The following is an 18,437-nucleotide window of genomic DNA, read 5'->3' as shown; positions in this document are numbered from 1 at the left end:
TCTTTTCGTTGCTTTTTTTGCTCTCTCTTGGGGGATTGTGGCTCTTGTCTTTGGTTTTTGCAAGGTCTTCAACTACACAGCCCTGGAATTCGGGAATCCTATCCAGTTGGGGATCCGATCGAAAAAGCAAAATCCACTCTGTGGATTCCGGAGCGTCAGATCAGCCGCTAAGCAAATGTGAGGTGACTCTCCCAGAACTTTCTCTCTTGTGACTGACTTGTCCTCAGCACACCCCTGATCGTCAATTCGGGTGTTCTGCTGTTTTTCCCCCCTTCGCGGCTGTTTACCTCAGGTACCTGACTGATCGCTTATTCGGGTTGCTTTGTTTTCCGACTCATCAGACTTCCCACTTCCCTTCTTCCCCCCAAAAAGGCCACTCCCTAGGATCGGCGCACCCTTGAAACCATAAGTGGTGGATCATAACACACCTGGGACGTTCTAGGTCACTGCCATGCCTATCAAACTTCCCAAGAGCTTCAACCGGCGAAAGTCGTCCGGGAATGTTATGGACGACGTGGAAACCCCTCCACCCTCCTTTCGAGTTTTCGAGCGACCCAGTCCTCAACGAGCCATGACCGACGGAGCGTCCTTGAACAAGCGCTTCAGCGAAGCCAATGCGGTACCCAGGATGCTGGAAGAGAACAACATGTTTGCCGAGGAGCGACCCCTGGACAAACATCGGTATGACCGCCCCTCGACCATGGATTCCCTCAGGAAACGACTGACTGGGAGACGTGACAGTGGCAACTACGAAAGTTCGACGTCAACCAGATTAAGTTCATCGTCCACCCTGCCATCCTCTACGGAGGTCCCTCCGCCCGACGAGACCCAATCTCCGCATACAAGGATCCATGACATCCCCGATCCATCCCCGCTTTCGGGTGCTCTGCGTGCCGCTGGGAGGACCTTTTCCTTTGGCGGTCGCTTCTCAAAGTCGTCGGCGCCCGTTGTTCCTCGACAGGGAACCCCAGATGCCGCCAAAACCCGCCCGGTGACTGGGAGCACCGACAGCACGGCCACGCCCCCTAAGCTGCCCGACACAAACTTCACTCTGGGTTCCAGCGATGATTTCAATAAGATGTTCGACAATATGAGCTCTCGAAAGAGTGTCATGCGGGATCCCTCACCGCAGCCGGGAAAGGTAAAGCATATGATTCATCTCAGAGACAAGGCGCATCTCTAATTGTATCGCAGTACTCCACGTCACCCCCGACGCATACCCTCCCCGGATTCCATTCCAGCAGAGCGGGCGCACCCGACACAATTAATACAGACCGATCTCCGGTTATCGAGTCACCTCCCTACTCTTGGGACCGTGGTCATCGTAGCCGCCCATCTGAACAGGGCCTGCTACACGACTCGGATGCATACTCAGAAAACCAAAGCCAGTCCACCCTCGACACTGTCACCGCTTTGCGAAAACCATCTCCATCGCCGAATTTCGCATCCGAGGCTACCACTGCCCATCGTTCTCTGGATCGGCCGAGTAGAGGAAAGTCCGACAGGGGGTTGTTGCGGAGGAGTGGTCTTTACTCGTCACAGCGAGAATCTGGTGCCTTTGATGATGAAGATGCCAAGATGGTCCGGCAATCCCTCATGTGGAGCAAGGAAGGCTCTGCAGAGTGGGCCGATGCTCCCAGCTCCGGTGGAACCGCAGCTGTGGACAAGGGCAAGGGCGTCGCTTATTCTCAGCACTTGAGTCCCGAACCCGATAATATGTTTCAGTACCATCGCACACCTGCACATGACGACCGGATAGATAACTCGATTGCGGATAATGCACGATTGGCCGTGCAATTTGCTGAAAGAATGCCCAAGTCTACTTCTCCTGGTAACAAGGTGATGACTCCGTCTCAGTTTGAGCACTATCGCCAACAGCAAGAGCTTCGACGGTCTAATAGCAATGCTACTAAGAGTGACGAGGAGTCCGATCACGACGACTTCGACGATGAGGAAGACGAGGTGGAGAAGCAACGTGAGACGGAGCGACAACGACGGAAGCAGGAGGCCCATCTCTCTGTTTACCGCCAGCAGATGATGAAGATTACTGGTCAACAAGCACCCGCGCAATCTCTGCACCCAATGATGAGCGGAGGTAGCAGCAGCACGCCCAATTTGCTCCCGAGTCGTCTCTCCGCCCAGGGCGATAAGTCTGCCAGCGGAAAGAGCAGCGAAGAGGAAGATGATGATGTGCCCTTGGGAATCTTGGCAGCACATGGATTCCCCCATCGCAATCGCCCGCCTACTCGTCTGAACAATGCCAGCTCGAATCCCAACCTTCGTGCGTCTATGGCGCCGCCGTATATCTCGAGTTCCAGCTCAACGACGGGAGCCCAAGGTGAAGGCAACCGGGGTCTGCCTGTTTTCGCTAGAAACCTGCCGCAAGATCCCTACTTTGGTGCGGGCATTCACAATGGTCCCAACCGTGAATCATTGGCTATGGGAGGCGGTGGCAGCGGGGGATCTGTATATGGAGGGTCTACTTCTCATCAAATGCAAATGCCTCCTCCCGGAGGTCTTGTTGGTGTGATTGCAAACGAGGAACGGGCCCGGGCGATTCGCCGAGGAAGTCCCAACACACAGGCAATGCATGAGATGGGTGCTGTGCCGCGGCCATACTCGATGATGTCTCAGCAACAAAACAACGTCACTGCCGGCGAACAGGCCTCCATTCAGCTGTCACAGCAAATGGGCCACATGATGCACATGCAAATGCAATGGATGCAGCAAATGATGCACATGCAAGGCGGACAGGGTCAACCCATGATGCAGGGCGGTATGCCTATGCCACCAATGATGATGCCTGGTATGCCTGGGATGCCTGGGATGCCTGGGATGCCCATGGGTTCTCCTTCTATGACGGGTCCTCCTTCGATGACCGGAATCAACCCCAATATGAGACCTATGTCTATGCCCGCCGGCTCCGCTCTTGGCGTGCCACCCTCGGTGCCTCCTCACATCGATCAACGCACATTAAGCATGCTGGACCCAAATGTCTCTGCTCGCCGCACTGGCTCCCCTATGCCAAACCTATCTGGTGCTCCCTTCCGTCCTAACACTGGATACGCAGCTTCCATTGCTCCTTCGGAGCGTAGCAATGCCGGCATGGCATCTCGCTACCGTCCCGTATCGGTCATGCAGCCTGAACAATCTAACTCGGCTGTCTCTTCCATGAGCAAAACCTGGGGCGATGAAAACCAAAACCCCTCCCTGCCTCTATCGCAATCACAGCCTAATCTGCCAAAATCTTCCCTCGCAACGGTTACCGTGCGGCCCGTTTCACGAACCAGCCCATCTGGTAACGGCAAGGCTGGATCCGACGACGAGGATGACGATGAGGCATGGTCCGATATGATGAAGAAACGCGACAAGAAGAAGAGCAGCTGGAAGCTGAAGCGGGGGACTTCTGGGTTCGGTGATCTATTGAGTGCCGTACACTAAACCCAGGCTCTCTATCCACCCTGCTATCACCCCCTCCCTCCTCTCCCCTCAAAACCTATCAACCACGAGACCCTGTCTACATTTGCATCTGAACAGATACCTGTCCACATCACGCTGTATAGCCTTTCCTTTTTTGCTGCCCTTCCTCTCCCTTTTCATACTATGTCTCCTCTGCATTTCCTATTTTCTTAATCTCTCCTACTTCTCTCACTCTCACTCTCCCTCCATGACATGAAATCATCACGCACATACGGTACATCATCAACCTAACGTCCTTGTTCTGCCGTTTGAAAGTGCCTTGGTTTGATATTGCCTTCATGCATCATTTCCCTGATCATTGATCTGTGCATTGCATTGCAAATAAGAAAAAGTCGGCACTCTGCATCCGGCATATACATACGGCATACAGCATCCTCAAGCATGATACATATGTTTCTTTTTGCGTTTCTGTTTTACTTGACTATCGATTGTTTTCCTCTATTTTCATCTTTCTGGCATCGGCGTGGGAAGAGACCAGGCGTTCCTTTCTCCTTTTGATTCCTTTCTATAGGATCTTGTCTTCTTATTTTCTTCCTTACCATATTGTGTGTTTTTCTTCCTGGGTATTTATTTTGCCCTCTGTTTTCATGTCTGTCTACTCCATTTTGCCTTTTTTTCAAGCGTCTCTGGGTAGAGTCTTCTTGGCTCGACTCTTTTAATACATTTCGGGCCTTGGGCCGGTTATATCGGCTTTTTGTCTTTTTTGGGGATTTGGTCCACGGTCCACGCTTGTCTGTGTTGTGTAGATTAATTGGTTTTTGGTGGGTGGATGCTCATTTAATATATACAGACTGTGTACATCGATCAGTGGGCAAGTTGTATTGTATGTTCTCGTTTGGATTCAATTAGTTTTGGGTTCCTGTCGAGTTCCAGCTTTGTTTCATGGTCAATATTTATATTGTAGGACATGTTTACATTGATGGGCAGATGATGTAAATTATAGATTGGACCCAGACACGAGGTGCCACTCTTGGTTCCAGTAAGTTTCACCTGTCCGTATGTAGAAGGCAAATAAAACTCAGTTGTTTAGTATTTGTATCTCACATAATGTTATTTCAAAGTGTTCCAAAATCGGTTGGGGTTATTATTCCTCTGAGGTATAAATCTCAGTATGGAGATGACTGAGCTCGACATAGTTACGATTTATTATATATTATATATTATGACTACCAATATATGTCTATATGTGCATGTACACCTACAATGATTGCCATACAGAGTACATATACCATTAGACAAAGTGAAAATTGAACATGTTGTCAACCAGGCATAATGTTGACACACATCACGTGATATTCAAGTAATCACATGATCAATATCACGTTGGTTCTGCTCCCGCTACTTTTCATCAAGCAAGCAACCGAGGATATCAACGAAATATCCCGTTCATCACTACAACTGCCTCAACGAAGTGCTTTTTTGGTATATTGCACAAAACTAGCAAGTACACGAAACAGCGGCTCAAGCTCGCTGATCAATAGCGAAAGCCTCCAAATTACCTCTCACGACAGCGAGGTCCGGAGACGTATATTGAACGCCTTTTTCCAATTGGACTTTTGATTGCCTTTATTTGTTTCATCTTTTGGAGACAAGCTTGCACAAATTTGCATATACACGACTTCTTAGATTCAAGATGAACGCGCCAGATCGGTGAGTGTGGTGTCTTCTTCACTTCTTTCCCCCGAAGATGCATGACTTCAGGTCAGCCCTGAAATATGTCACCTTCGAAGCTTCCTGATTCGGAAGGATGCAACAATGCATCGTTCCTTCCTTCTGGGCCTGTCTTCCCCGGGGATTTGTTTTCCTATGTCTGCCTCTTGATGTTCACATTTCCCCTTCTCCATACCCGTACCCCAACTCGTCTCGTTTCCTTATTGCAACCATGAAGGTCATGAAGAAAAAAGACCAAGGGGAGCCTGCCTCATTTGATGCTACACTTGCAGTTGCTCGTGAGCGATATGGTCGCCGCGGAAACTCCCCTGCCCCGCGTCACCAGCGTACCCTTATGTCGGCAGGCGATGAGGCCCCTGATGTGTCAGTCTTATGTTTTCTGTATTATGCTTTTAACGGCCATTGTCTCTCTACATCACTTCCCTTCTGATCCCCCTTTCACCACGCACTTCAGCTTCGCACTGGTTCTGCACTCATACGGCCATGACTAACAAACAACATAGTTATGAGGCAATCTTGCTTGCTCCTGGTGAGAACAAGATCGATGTCGAGGTTGATACCCGTAAGTCTGAGTCTTATTGAACTGAGACTTGATACCCCGACTGACTCTATCCAGGCCTTCCCTCGGCTGCGATTTTCACTTTCCACAAAGAGGATCACACCCTTGGCAACATGCTGCGCACTCGCCTGCTCAAGACTCCCCATGTCATCTTTGCCGCCTACAAGGTACGTAATCCGATCCATGTAGCGTTGAAAAGAGCAACTCTAACATTAACATAACAGGTCCCTCACCCTTTGACCCCCAACTTCTTGTTGCGTGTTCAGACCGACGGGGAAATCACTCCTCGCGAGGCTGTTATCAATGCCTGCCATGCTCTGATCAAGGATTGTAACATTATCTCCCGCGAGTTCACCAAGGAGTTTGAGCTTCGCAAGATGGCCAACGCCGCCAACCAGCAGCAGCAGGGCGCCGCCGAGTAAGTGGGCGTTCAGCCCACTTCATCCATTTTCTTTTCTGAGTTCTGAAAATCCGGCGCATGGAGCAGCGATCATTAGTGCTTGGCCTTTTATTTCTTGTTTTCGATCTGGGGATCTATGGATGACCCTTTTTCTGTTCTTTTTTTTTTTGCCACGCTTTGACTGGCTATGCGTTTAATGACACAATGTGTCTACCATGATACCAATGAAATATGTCTGCTCATTGCTTCTTCCATCAAATGTTGTAGATCCAAAAATATCCTGCAGGGACCTCTGACTAATCACCCGGTTGGGTTAGCGTGCCTCCGCGTCCAGTACAGCGTCATTCGCATCCTCCTGAGATTCAACTCCACCGTACCATCTTTGCATTTGTTCTTTCTTCTGATCAATTTCTTGGTTCTTCTGCATCTGTTTTTTTCAATGCAAGCGTGGTTCCGGTAATGTTTTCCTCGTCGAATACTTTCCTCGGGGGTGGTGCCAGTGGCCGTCCTGGCCAGGCACCATTCATGCAACAACAGCAGCAACAACAACCCTACTCGCAATTCCCCCAAGGCCAACAACAGCCCTCAATTCAACAGCCTCAAGCCACTGGCTTTGCTCCTCAACCCACCGGATTCGCCGGACAGCCCTCGCCATTCGGTAACCAGCAGCTACAGCCCCAAGCCACCGGCTTCCCCGCGGGACAACTCCAGCCTCAAGCGACCGGCTTCCCTGGAGGCCAACTTCAACCCCAATATACTGGCTTTCCTGGTGCTGCGCCGCAGCAGCAACAGCAACCGCAACAGCAGCAACCCCAGAGCTTCCAGCCCCAATTCACTGGATACACCCCTCAGACCCAGGCGCAGGCGCCGCCTCCTGTTCCCCAGATACCGCAGCGTTTTAAGACCTCATCTGAGATCGCGAACTCCTTCCAAGATGCTGGTGCCGGTGCGCCTCCCCAGGTGCCGCCTAAGACTGGATCTAAGATTCCTAGTATTCGGCTCTCCTTTATTACTGCCCAGGATCAGGCCAAGTTTGAGCAGCTCTTCAAGTCTGCCGTTGGTGACAGCAAGACAATGGATGGTGGGTTTATCAAGCATCCCAAATAGGATAGCGATGACTTATACTGACTTGTAACAACAGGCGACAAGGCGAGAGACCTTCTAATGCGCTCTAAGCTGACTGGTACCGACCTTTCTAAGATTTGGGTCCTGTCTGATTCCACCAAGTCCGGACAGTTGTTTTTCCCCGAGTTCGCTTTGGCGATGTATCTGTGCAACATTCGTCTCACCGGACGCGAACTTCCTCCTTCCCTACCCGAAGTAGTCAAGAATGAGGTTTCTAGTATGGTGGATATCATCTCGTTCGATGTCCCGGATACGCAGCCGGAGCGGCCCCAGCAGCGAACGAACGTTCCCAACTTCGACGCTCCTCTTATGGAAAACAACTCGACGCCCCCGATTGTTCAACAGCCCGTGCCGCAACAGCCGAATAATGCCCAGCTTTTGTCGCAGCTGACTGCGCAGCCCACCGGTTTCTTTCCCCAGCAGACTGGTATCCAGCAACCCCAGCCTACAGGATATCCTGGCCAGAATCAGTCCCAATTCCTTCAGCCACAACAGACCGGATTCATGGCCAATCCACAGGCTACTGGTTACACTGGCCCGCGGCCTCCAATGCCACCAATGCCTACTGGTTTCGGCTCCAACCTGAGCCCGGCCCAGACTGGTGGAATGGGCCTGACAGCCCAGCCTACTGGGCTGACCGCTCAACCGACTGGTATGCCGGGCCAGTGGGGCTTCATCAACACTCCTTCCCAGGGTCTGCCGAACATTGATGCCATGAAGCAGCAGCTGATGCCACAGCCCGGCCGTGAAGGTGGCTTCAGTGCAGCTGCTCTTTCAGGTAATGCTACGGTCGCCTGGGCCATCACTAAGGAAGAGAAGAAAATCTACGATGATCTCTTCCGCGCATGGGATGGATTGCGCAAGGGCTTTGTCAGTGGTGAGACCGCCATTGAGATCATGGGCCAGAGTGGTCTGAACCGCAAGGACCTGGAGCGTATCTGGACTCTGGCTGACCCGCATAACCGTGGTCGCCTCAACATGGATGAGTTCGCTGTGGCCATGCACATGATCTACCGTGCTCTTAATGGATACCCTGTCCCCAGCCGCCTGCCTCCTGAACTTGTTCCCCCCTCTACGAGACACTTGAACGAGTCTATTGGCACAGTAAAGTCGCTTCTCTCCCAGGATGCCGAGGCCCGCAAGGCAAATGGGGCGTTCCTCCAGCCGCAGAAGACTGGTGTCAGCTATCTCAAGGATCACTCCTTCCGCGGTGGGGGTAGTAACTCCCCCGCTTCTCGTAAGGATGCTACTATGTTCAAAAATAACGATGCCGCTGGTGGTTACCGCTCCAGTGCTCGCCGTCGCGTTGCTAATGAGGCTCGTACTCCATCACCTGCCGCTTCAGGAACTTCCGATGAGGATTACTCCGTGGAGCAGTTGAACAAGAAGATTCGCGAGACCAAGATTATGCTTGACGCTGTTGACTTCCAGGACGAGAACCGGGCCGAGGATGATGATGCCCTTGACCGCCAGGATCGTCGTGAGGCAGAGAGCCTCATGGACCGTATTCGCCGCGTGCAGGATGACCTTGACACCCACCCCAATGCCGCATTCCGACAATTGGACAGTGGAGCCGAGCGTAGGGCTCTCCGTCGCCAGCTACAGTCCTACGAGGATCAGGTTCCTCAAGTTGCATCTGATGTGCGCCGTCTTGAGCGTGAGATTGCCGACGCAAAGCTTGAGCTATTCCGTCTCAAGGATGCCAAAGCCCACCCCGGTGGTGCCTCGACCATCATTGGAACCGGTCCTGGTGGTACTGTGACTGAGGCGGACCGAATCAAGGCTCGTGCTCGCGCTCGTATGCAAGCCCGGGCTGCCGAGCTTGCTGGACGCCCTGCACCTGCCTCGGAGGATGACGACGGTCAGGCTGCTCGTCGCCTCGAGGCTGAGAGCTCTAATGCGAAGGCCGAACGGGAGCGCAACGACACCATGACTCGTGATGTAGAGGAGAGTGTGCGCGACTTCGCCCGCAGCTTGGAAGACAGCCTTCGTGATCAGAGCAGTAACTCTACCCGTGAACACGAGAAGCGTCGCTGGGAGGATGCATTGGGTGTTGAAGATACTACCCGCGACTTCATCTATGACTTGAGCCGTAACTCTCGCACTGCTCATGTTCGCAAGGAGGAGCGGTCAAGGCCTTCCCCCGAAGTGCAGAGTCACGCATCCCCAGCTGCTGAATCTCCTGCTGTGCGACCTTCTATGCCCACGTCTGTTGAGTCCTCGGGCTCCCTTCCAGGAAACACGCACGAGGATCGTGTGGCCGCTGCCAGGGAGCGTGCGCAGAAGCGTATTGCTGAGCGCATGGCCGCCGCTGGCTTGAAGGTGAATGACTCCAGTGAGACTCTTGTGCAACGTCAAGAGCGCGAGAAGAAGGAGCGCGAGGACCGTGTCAGACGTGCCGAGGAAGAGGATGCAAAACGTGAGCAGGAGAGACAGCGTCGCCTTGCTGATGAACGCGGTGGTTCCAGCGCCGCAGCTCCCAAGACCGCAGGCAAGAAGCCACCTCCAGCTCCCCCTACTCGCCGGGCCCGCACAGATAGTGCCGGCCAGGCTGATGCTAAGAAGGCGGATGATGCTAAGCTGGAACAGGCTGCTCGTGAGCAGGCCATCAAGGAAGAACAGGAGGCACAGGAGGCTGAGACTCAGCGTCTCCAGTGAGTACAATCTAAGGAATTATCAACATAGACGAAGCTAATAATTTTGCAGGAGCGAGGCCAACCAAGGCGAATTGGAGTTCCAGAAGGAAAAGGATGCCCAGGCTGCTCGCCTCCAGGCCCTTGAAGAACAAGTCCGCCAGGGCAAGATCAAGAAGCAGGAAGAGAAGCGTCGTAGGGAAGAAGCCAGCCGACAGGCCAAGGAACAGGAGGCCAGCCTTGCTGCCCAGCGTGCGGAGCTCGAGGCAGCTAAGGAGCGTGAGCGACAGTTGCAGCGTGAGCTCGAAGGTCTTGATGATGACGACAGCTCATCCGACGATGAGGGCCCTGCCGATATCACTCCCCAGCACAGCACCCCAGCGCAGAGCCAAGTTCTCTCTGGTCCTCCCCCAGTGCCCACTATCGCTATTCCCGAACCCCCGGCGGCATTTGAACCTGAGAACGTGGCCACCCCCGAGGCCAGCTCCCCTGAAAGCAGCCGGGCTCTTCCTGCAGCTACTCCCGATGCTGAGTCAAAGAACCCCTACTTCAAGAACATGGGTCAGCCCTCCGCCGACTCCGTGACCTCGCCGCCGGCCTCTGCTCAGTCTACGAACCCCTTCCACCGCATGTCCATGCAACAGCAGCAAGAGCCCACCAAGCCTTCCTTCCACGGTGCAGCTCCCTTGGAACGCAAGACTCGCGCACGCCCCGAGGATGACGACGACTGGTCCAACGCCGGTTCCGAGTTCGATTCCTCTGATGATGAGGACGAGGACCGTCCCGGCGGCGGCAGTGCCAAACAGCTTGCTAGTATCCTCTTCGGCACAATGGCACCCCCGCGTCCTCTGAGCGCCATGGACGAAGACAAGTCTGCCTCCAAGTCTGCCACCCCGGTGCAAGCCAGCCCTGTCGCACCCCCTCCCCCGCCTCCGGCAACCTTGCCCCCTGTCCCGGCCATCCCAAGCCCAAGCGATGATACGTCATCGCCTGCCCCGTCAGCTGGTGCTCCTCCCCCGCCTCCGCCTCCTCCCCCTCCCCCAGGCGCAGGTGCCCCCGGGATCCCTCCTCCCCCGCCTCCTGGCGGAGCAGCCCCCGCTGCTCCCCCTCCACCCCCTCCAGCAGCCGGTATTCCCCCTCCCCCTGCCCCTTCTGCAGCTGGCGGTGGCGGTAACGGTGGTCGTGGTGCCCTCCTCGCTTCCATTCAGCAGGGTATGTCCTTGAAGAAGACCCAGGTCAACGACCGCAGCACAAGCTCGTCGGCTGGTCGTGTGCTGTGAGGATGGGATGAGGGAGTTGGTCGTTGAGAGTACATACTGTATAGATGAGCGACGAGGAGAAGGATGTCAATGCGTTGAATGATGGAAACGGTTGACATGAGGTTCGTTGATAATGGCGAGTAGCTAGTCTTTCTGTACTTTTCTTGGAATAATCATTAGTTTTGTCTATCGTGATATTCCCGAAGCTGCTTCAGCTTAAAGTTTGTAGTAACCAGCACCGCATATTGCGTCTCATCCCTGCTTATGTCGTGTATAACATTTCCAAGGCTCCCATAAGCTATCATATAGATTGATCAACAAACAAAGCATTTCGTATATCATATTTACTCAATAGTAGATTTCTTACATACAAAGAGACTACCCTGTACTTTCTCGAACGTATCACCACCGTAATGAACATCATGCAAGAACTATACATTGCGTTTCAAAATGCAAAACCAAACGCCAGAAATCCGTGTGTGATCACAAAACACCAAACCTGAAACCACCAGCATCAACATCAGTATAGACAACAGACAAAAACCACCCATCTTGAACAACAACCTCAAGCAAAAAGCTCTACAATGACATTGCCTAATGTACTGACACACCAGAAAACAACAAGACCCCAGCCAATCTTCCGATCCATCTTCCACTTGTTCAATGGAACGACAATCAAAAGAGCAACAAGTATGACCAGTAGCGAGGCGGCACTGATCACGAGAACCTTGGAAATAGCAATATCATAAGGAACCTTCACGGACCCGACAGTCTCGTCATGTCTGCCATTCCCGCTGTTGATGGTCATGTACAGACCACCCAGGCCGATGCCCAGGAGAATGTTGAGCATTGGTCCACCGAAGCAAGCGCTCAGAGCCATGACTGGGTATCCGAGTTTGGCGACTGTGATGTCGGCGACCAGGTCGCCGAGGGAATTGCCGACGGCGAAGATTGTTAGACCCAGGAGGGAGTCTGAGATGTTGAGGATGACTCCGATTGTTTTGAGGAGGGCGACAACTTCTGTGGCTATTGTTGCTATCCATGAGATTGCCACTAGGAAGCCTAGTAGGGAGAGGAAAGGACGCCATTGGTTTGGCAGGGTGTGGGGTTTTGGTTGGATTTCTTGTTGGAGGAAGGGGAATGAGGCGTCTCCACTTGCGCGTCGGGGGTTATTTTGACGACGGGTGCTTATGATCAGGGCTGTTAGGCAGACTGAGGAGAAGAGGAGGGAGACTAGAGATGGGAGGATGAGGTTTCGGAGTCGGCGGTCTTCGTCCACGGTTGTCCAAGCTATGAGGACGGCGAAGAAGGGGCCGGTGTAGAGCTGGATTGCAATCAACCAGCGATTCCAATCCTTTGCCTGGACGGGACAATCTGCGGCTGCCGGTGGTGCGGCTGGGAGTTCCGAGTCCCACCGTGGACGGCCAATGTGTCCGTGTGTGGATTTGCGGTGAGGGTGTGTTGGAGCATTCGAAACAGACCCTGCATGGTGATGTTCTATAGGAATAAGGATTGGACTGTCGGCAGGAAGTCTCACTCTCGGGGAAGGGTTCTCCCCGTCACCAACATCCTGAATGATCACTGAGGGCAGTGGGTCTGGGTCTACAGTCTCGGGACCTTGAGGCTCAATCACTGGGACCGTGAGGGTAAGTAGCAGAACACTGGGGGCTGCAATCAAGCCCAGAAGGCGCTCCCAGATATTCTTAGATTTCCAGCCTGCCAAGGTCGGGAAGAGTGTACAACCAATCTGCTGGGGAGGGGGAATCGAGTCAGGCCAAAATTTCCTTGAGAGTTTTCGAAAAGAAAGGCCTACATGAGCAATTTCATCATACCCATCTTGGACATGAAGCTGTTCCAAAGGACTTGCGGAATTGGGGAGTCGAATGCTGGGGGGCCGTGATGTAGTGGTCGGGAAATCGGTAAAGGACGGGAAAGGCATTGAAGGGCTCTCTAAACCATAGCCGGAGTGATAACTGTTTGCGGTGCCACCACCGGGGGATACTGACATTGGGGAACGCTCATGTGCTCCTGTAGCTTGGTAATTGGGAGCTTGAAAAGCAGCCGAGGGAGCGAGAAGATCTGGGGACGCGGGACCTGAAACAACCGGGCTTGGACTCAGCGAGTTAAGTGTAGAATTCACAGGGGATTCTGTCAATGCCAGCCCAGTATCGATACGAGGAAGCTGGCGAGCCTGCATCGCGTTTTGCCCGGGAGTATCTTCGTAAGAGGGCCCACTCACGGTTAGAAGAGGGCCTTGCTTTGGGCGATGCTCCAGGATACTGGCATCCAGCTTCAAGCCGTCGGCATCATTTGCGGACACGGCTCGAACCCGAGAAGAACCCGCAGCACTATTAGGTGACAGGCGGTCGTTGGCGGATGGCCGACTGACACGAGGATGGGACGCTACTGAGCGCGCATCGAAATCCGACTCGCCATCATCTGAATAGCTGCTCAGACTTATTGTTGGGTTGAGATGAGTATTCCTTGATTTTTGGAGTGCATTAAGCACAGATTGAAACTCCAATGCACCGACAAGACTTGGGCGAATGGGATTGATCGTGTTGCGTCTTGATCGCATGGGGCGATATACGTGCATGTTGTCGCGAATCTCAGCTAGATACCGATTTCGAGTTTCATCATCTTCGTCATCCTCTTCCTTCCAAAGAGGAACAGCCTCGGCACGCTCCAAAAGATCAAAATCCTCCGTCGAGGCCCCGCGAAGTAGACTCCGTGACTCAGAGGCCACACCGGGATCATCCTCCTCGGCCTCTTCAATTTCCAGTTCTTGATTTTCGGGTATGTGGAAATGGGCTCGCGCTGCAATGTCTCTCTCGTTCTTTCGGCGTTGTCGAACCAAATACCAGTGCCAGGTCACGACCATGAAAACGTAGAAAACGTATAGGCATACCATCGCAGCCGACTCCCATACATGAAGTTTCCCATCAGCCAGCAAAAACATGCTGAATGTAACGGCAACCACAAAGTAGCCCACATCGCGGACAAAACTTCTACGCGCGACTTTGAACGGCCGAACCAGAGCCATAGAGCCCGCGACAACCGAGGTAATGAACGTCGCAGCCCCAATCAACTCTCCAATTGCCAAGCTTCCGCTATTCGACCGCATGGCGGCAAACGTAGAGAACACATCGGGACTTCCGTTGCCGAATGCGAGGAAGGTCACGCCCGTCAGGCTCTCGCTCAATCCCAAAATACTGGCCAATGTGCTCAAATCGATACACAAGAAATCACTTGCTGCGATTCCAATAGTACTGAAGAGAAGCGCGAGCCAGAGAATTAAAATAGTGAAGGCCACCGATTTCGCATCCGCCAGTGTGCAGTAATAGAGTTGGAGGTAGGAGATCAATCCATCCTCGTGATCGGGACAGTTGGCGCGGACAAATGCACATTGATCCTTCACATTGCGAACCGAGCGACACTATAAGTCATACAAAACATTAGCCTTTGGCGCCATCACACAGGAAAGTAGTTTCGATGGAATAGTACCTCAGGTTCGCCCCCTCGCCTGAGGAGATCTATCCCTGCTGTGGAACTCGACTGAGCAAAAAGACCTGGTCTATTTGCTCCTGAAAATATCAGACTTGCGGTTCCTAGGACTGTGAACACAAGCAACGTGGTGTAGAATGGTCGGGTTGAGTATCGAGGTTTCTTGCGAACGGCAAGCTGCAGAAAGGGTGGCAGCTGATTCATTGTGGCGTGGAGCGCCGCAGCATCGTGGAGGGACGTATACACCAAGTTATATCAAAATTATCGACATTGGAGACCTTATAGAAAACCGAACAGTTGAGGCACGGTGAGAACGGTGATCGCGGTGATGTCAGGTGTGGGCCAATGCGCTTAGTCGGCTTAGTCCGATCGTTATCGCAGCACCGTCAAGCCACAGATATATGCAGAATGACTGTATACAGCAGTGGATGGCGATGAGTCTAGGTGTACAAGAGCAGGATTGGGAAAGAATGACGAGTACAAGAGGAACAGCCAGTTGCCTTCTATCGAACATTAGGCTTCATAGTTAGCCTTGAGTATCAGGCATAGATAGACACACGTGATGAGATGCGCCACTGGTATCTCTGGCCAACCGTATGTTTGTTTTGCCGATTTCCCCATTTGTTGTGAGTCGACCTCAACCCCTCTCCATCAATCTTTCCACCTCGACGTTATCGATACCCCTATAGGGGGCAACCGCAACCATGCCGCGTGTCGCGAACAAGATACATCGCCGCTCAGGCGGCACCTCGACCCCCCACAAGAACTCGCCAGTCAAGTACGTGAGCCCCCGGATGCTTATCCCGACAGTAAACTGATCATATCAGGATACCCCTCAACGATGACATGGGCGAGAAGGCCGCGCGCAAGGAGGCCCGCCAAGCGCTGCATGATCGCCAAATGAGTCAGATCAAAGCAGCAGTCAAGACGCCTATGCCACCCCGCCGATACACCAGCTACAACCGCGAGGGAAGCGAGAGTCCCACGACGCCCCGTGGGTCTAGTCACCGGGCCCGTGAGAGTGATGTCAATGGTCGCGCAGTGACACCGATGAAGCGAGTGCCTATTTTGGCCAATTTTGAGGAGTGGATGAAGATGGCCACCGACAACAAGATTAATGCGAACAACTCCTGGAACTTTGCGCTTATCGACTACTTTCACGACATGTCCCTCCTTAAGGAAGGAGATGGTGTTAACTTCCAAAAAGCCAGTTGCACTCTTGATGGGTGTGTCAAGATCTATACCAGCCGAGTGGATAGTGTCGCGACAGAGACCGGAAAACTTCTGAGTGGATTGGCTGATAGCCGCGATAAGAGAAGTCGTGGGGAGGAGGGAGAAGAAGGTGAAGAAGATGAAGAAGGCGAGGACGGTCAGCCTCGCAAGTCCCGGAAGAAGGTATTTTGATCATGAGACTGGAAGTATAATATTATGCTGACTTGGTTTAGACACGCTCTCACGAGACCACCCTCGCACCATCATTTGCCTCCCTGCAGCTGAAGAAGTTTGAACTCGAATTTGCCGTGGACCCGCTATTTAAGAAGGCATCAGCGGATTTCGATGAAGGAGGTGCGAAGGGCCTGCTCTTGAACCACCTTGCCATTGATGGCCATGGGAGAATTGTGTTTGACAGCAGTGATGATGCTGTGGACGACAATGCCAAGACAGCCGATGATGACCGCCAGGAGTCTGCAGACCCAGAGCAGGAGCAGGAGACAGAGGACCAGCCGAAACCTCCGCAGCCAGCAGCAAGCGAGACCTTTGAGAACAACACAGAAATTGACCTTGCCTCACTAGCAACCCAATTTTTCCCGGACTTAGATCGCCTCGGAGAACAAGATATTTGTCCATCACTCAAGAATCTAGACTTGGGAGATCCCAGTGGATCACTGGATCTTCCTCTTCTCAAGGCTCCTGAAGAATGGCGACAAGACAAGCTCAATGAGGACGGAGTCCCGGTTGATGATCCATCTGGAATCATGCTTGACGACGACAACGCCGTCGGGTTCGATGATGACGATGGCACTCTAGCTGGCTTTGATCTCAGCGAGGACGCCGGATTCGGCGACGGAGGAGAGGTGTGGGCTCGTGAAGCTGCTCTAGAACCCATGCTCAAACTTCACCGAATGGATCAAGACAATGCCGACGGTGAGGGTGAAGAGGGTGACGAGGATTCGTACGCCGTCTCGATGTCTCACCAACCTAATAATCGCGATCACGAGAATATTTTGAGCTACTTTGACAATGCGCTACAGAAGAACTGGGCTGGCCCAGAGCACTGGAAAATTCGCAGGATCAAAGAGCACGCGGCGCCGAGTAACGCAGCACCCAAACAGCGCAAGGAAAAGGAACCTTTCGAAATTGATTTCGCAGCACCGCTCGACCCTGCTATAGCTGAATTGATCTATACCCCGGCTAGCTCCAACTCCGCAATTTCATTACCCAAGACGCAATGGAAGACAAAGGGTCGTAATCTGCTACCAGACGACAAGCACTTCAATTCACGCAATCTACTTCAATTGTTCCTCAAGCCAAAGGCCAAGATGGGCTCGAAGAAGATTCTTGGAAAACGTCGTCGCCAGGACCTGACATCAGGCAATGGTGATATGGACGAAGCATTCTGGGCAAATCACAAGCCGGAGGAGAATGCTGGCGAAGATGGCGCTGCTGGTGCCTATGATGCAAACTTCTTTGCTGATGATGATGGACTGGCTTTCCCTAACGGTATGGATCTCGACGATGACGATGACAACCTGCCGTTCGCAGATGCTCGAGAGATGCTCTCACCACCACCAGGTGGTACCTCGGGTGCAACGGCCGAAGCAGGTGGTGCCACTGGCCTTAGTGCGCTACTAAATATGGTCGGCGCCACCCCCGGTCGACCAGGTGGTGGCTACGGTTCACAACTCGTCACACAGGGAGGTCGTCGTGCACGCCCGGATTACGTTGCGTATGCACGTGTTGCAAAGAAGGTTGATGTCCGCCGTCTCAAGGTGGAGATGTGGAAGGGCATGGGTGAACGTCTAGTTGACGCCGTGGATTTCGCATCAGCTTCACAACCCGGCGCTGTATCTAGCGACGCCCCGCTCGAGCCCGAGACCGAGGCTGAGACCGAATCTGATGTCCCTATGCCGGCAACACCAAAGGCTGAAAGCCCCGATGAGCCTGTGGAAAGCAAAGATACCGGGCGCTTACGGTTCACGCAGATCATGAATTCTCTCAAGACCGTTTATCCCGCAGAGACATTACGGGATATTAGTACTTCATTCGGATTCATTTGCCTTCTTCATCTTGCCAACGAACAAGGTCTCGTTCTCGAGAGTGATCTCAGCAAGATGGGTGCCAATGCAGCTACTCTAGAGGAGATCTTCGTCTCTAGGGATACACACGCTATTTTAGAAGAAGGTGGAATGTGAGGTATCTCTCCTCCCCACATGTTGTCATGTACAGTTTGCTCGGATAGAAGCACTACGATATGCATGTTGGTCACGATTGATGGACAGAACGGTGTGATATGGTAGATCCTTGCGGCGTTTTGGTTTGCTTTTCCCTGTTCGCAGTGAGCGGCGCTCTTTGTCTTTTTTCGGGGTCTACTATTCCTTCAATTTGATGATTCACTTCTTTCAATCTATTTAAGATGTAATGTTCTTCAATTTCTACAACAATAGTAATAAGTTCTCTAACGCACGTCCACTTTTGTTTAATGATTATGATCAACGTGAAGTTCACTGAACACGAACGAGAAAGAGTTGGCAAAGAAGGTCAATTAGGGCAAAAATAATATCTAACCCAGTGCACTCAAGTATTTA

At 52.6% G+C, this 18,437-nt stretch overlaps 5 protein-coding genes across 5 annotated transcripts; 4 read left to right on the top strand and 1 right to left on the bottom strand.

Annotated features, from left to right (window-relative positions):
* Positions 1-451: 451 nt before the first annotated feature.
* On the top strand, positions 452-3,441 carry N7511_008951 (uncharacterized protein; the record flags this gene model as incomplete). Its single annotated transcript, XM_057131328.1, has 2 exons — positions 452-1,141; positions 1,195-3,441. 2 exons carry the CDS (start codon positions 452-454, stop codon positions 3,439-3,441), a joined length of 2,937 nt encoding a protein of 978 aa, XP_056979316.1.
* A 1,921-nt stretch (positions 3,442-5,362) lies between these two features.
* On the top strand, positions 5,363-6,132 carry N7511_008950 (DNA-directed RNA polymerase II core subunit RPB11; the record flags this gene model as incomplete). The annotated part of the gene is made up of 4 exons (XM_057131327.1): positions 5,363-5,514; positions 5,655-5,713; positions 5,768-5,877; positions 5,935-6,132. 4 exons carry the CDS (start codon positions 5,363-5,365, stop codon positions 6,130-6,132), a joined length of 519 nt encoding a protein of 172 aa, XP_056979315.1.
* A 437-nt stretch (positions 6,133-6,569) lies between these two features.
* Positions 6,570-11,148, top strand: pan1 (actin cytoskeleton-regulatory complex protein PAN1; the record flags this gene model as incomplete). The annotated part of the gene is made up of 3 exons (XM_057131326.1): positions 6,570-7,191; positions 7,252-9,889; positions 9,942-11,148. The coding sequence occupies 3 exons, from the start codon at positions 6,570-6,572 to the stop codon at positions 11,146-11,148; spliced, it is 4,467 nt and encodes a 1,488-aa protein (XP_056979314.1).
* A 544-nt stretch (positions 11,149-11,692) lies between these two features.
* N7511_008948 (sodium/calcium exchanger protein) lies at positions 11,693-14,835 on the bottom strand (the record flags this gene model as incomplete). The annotated part of the gene is made up of 2 exons (XM_057131325.1): positions 11,693-14,563; positions 14,632-14,835. 2 exons carry the CDS (start codon positions 14,833-14,835, stop codon positions 11,693-11,695), a joined length of 3,075 nt encoding a protein of 1,024 aa, XP_056979313.1.
* A 500-nt stretch (positions 14,836-15,335) lies between these two features.
* N7511_008947 (condensin subunit BRN1) lies at positions 15,336-18,044 on the top strand (the record flags this gene model as incomplete). The annotated part of the gene is made up of 3 exons (XM_057131324.1): positions 15,336-15,409; positions 15,459-16,026; positions 16,077-18,044. 3 exons carry the CDS (start codon positions 15,336-15,338, stop codon positions 18,042-18,044), a joined length of 2,610 nt encoding a protein of 869 aa, XP_056979312.1.
* Positions 18,045-18,437: the final 393 nt, after the last annotated feature.

This window comes from Penicillium nucicola (assembly GCF_028828085.1).
Source record: "Penicillium nucicola strain IBT 29836 chromosome Unknown utg000010l, whole genome shotgun sequence".
NCBI lineage: Eukaryota > Fungi > Ascomycota > Eurotiomycetes > Eurotiales > Aspergillaceae > Penicillium > Penicillium nucicola.
Note: the sequence above shows the minus strand (reverse complement) of the source record. Positions and strands in the feature narration are given on the sequence as shown.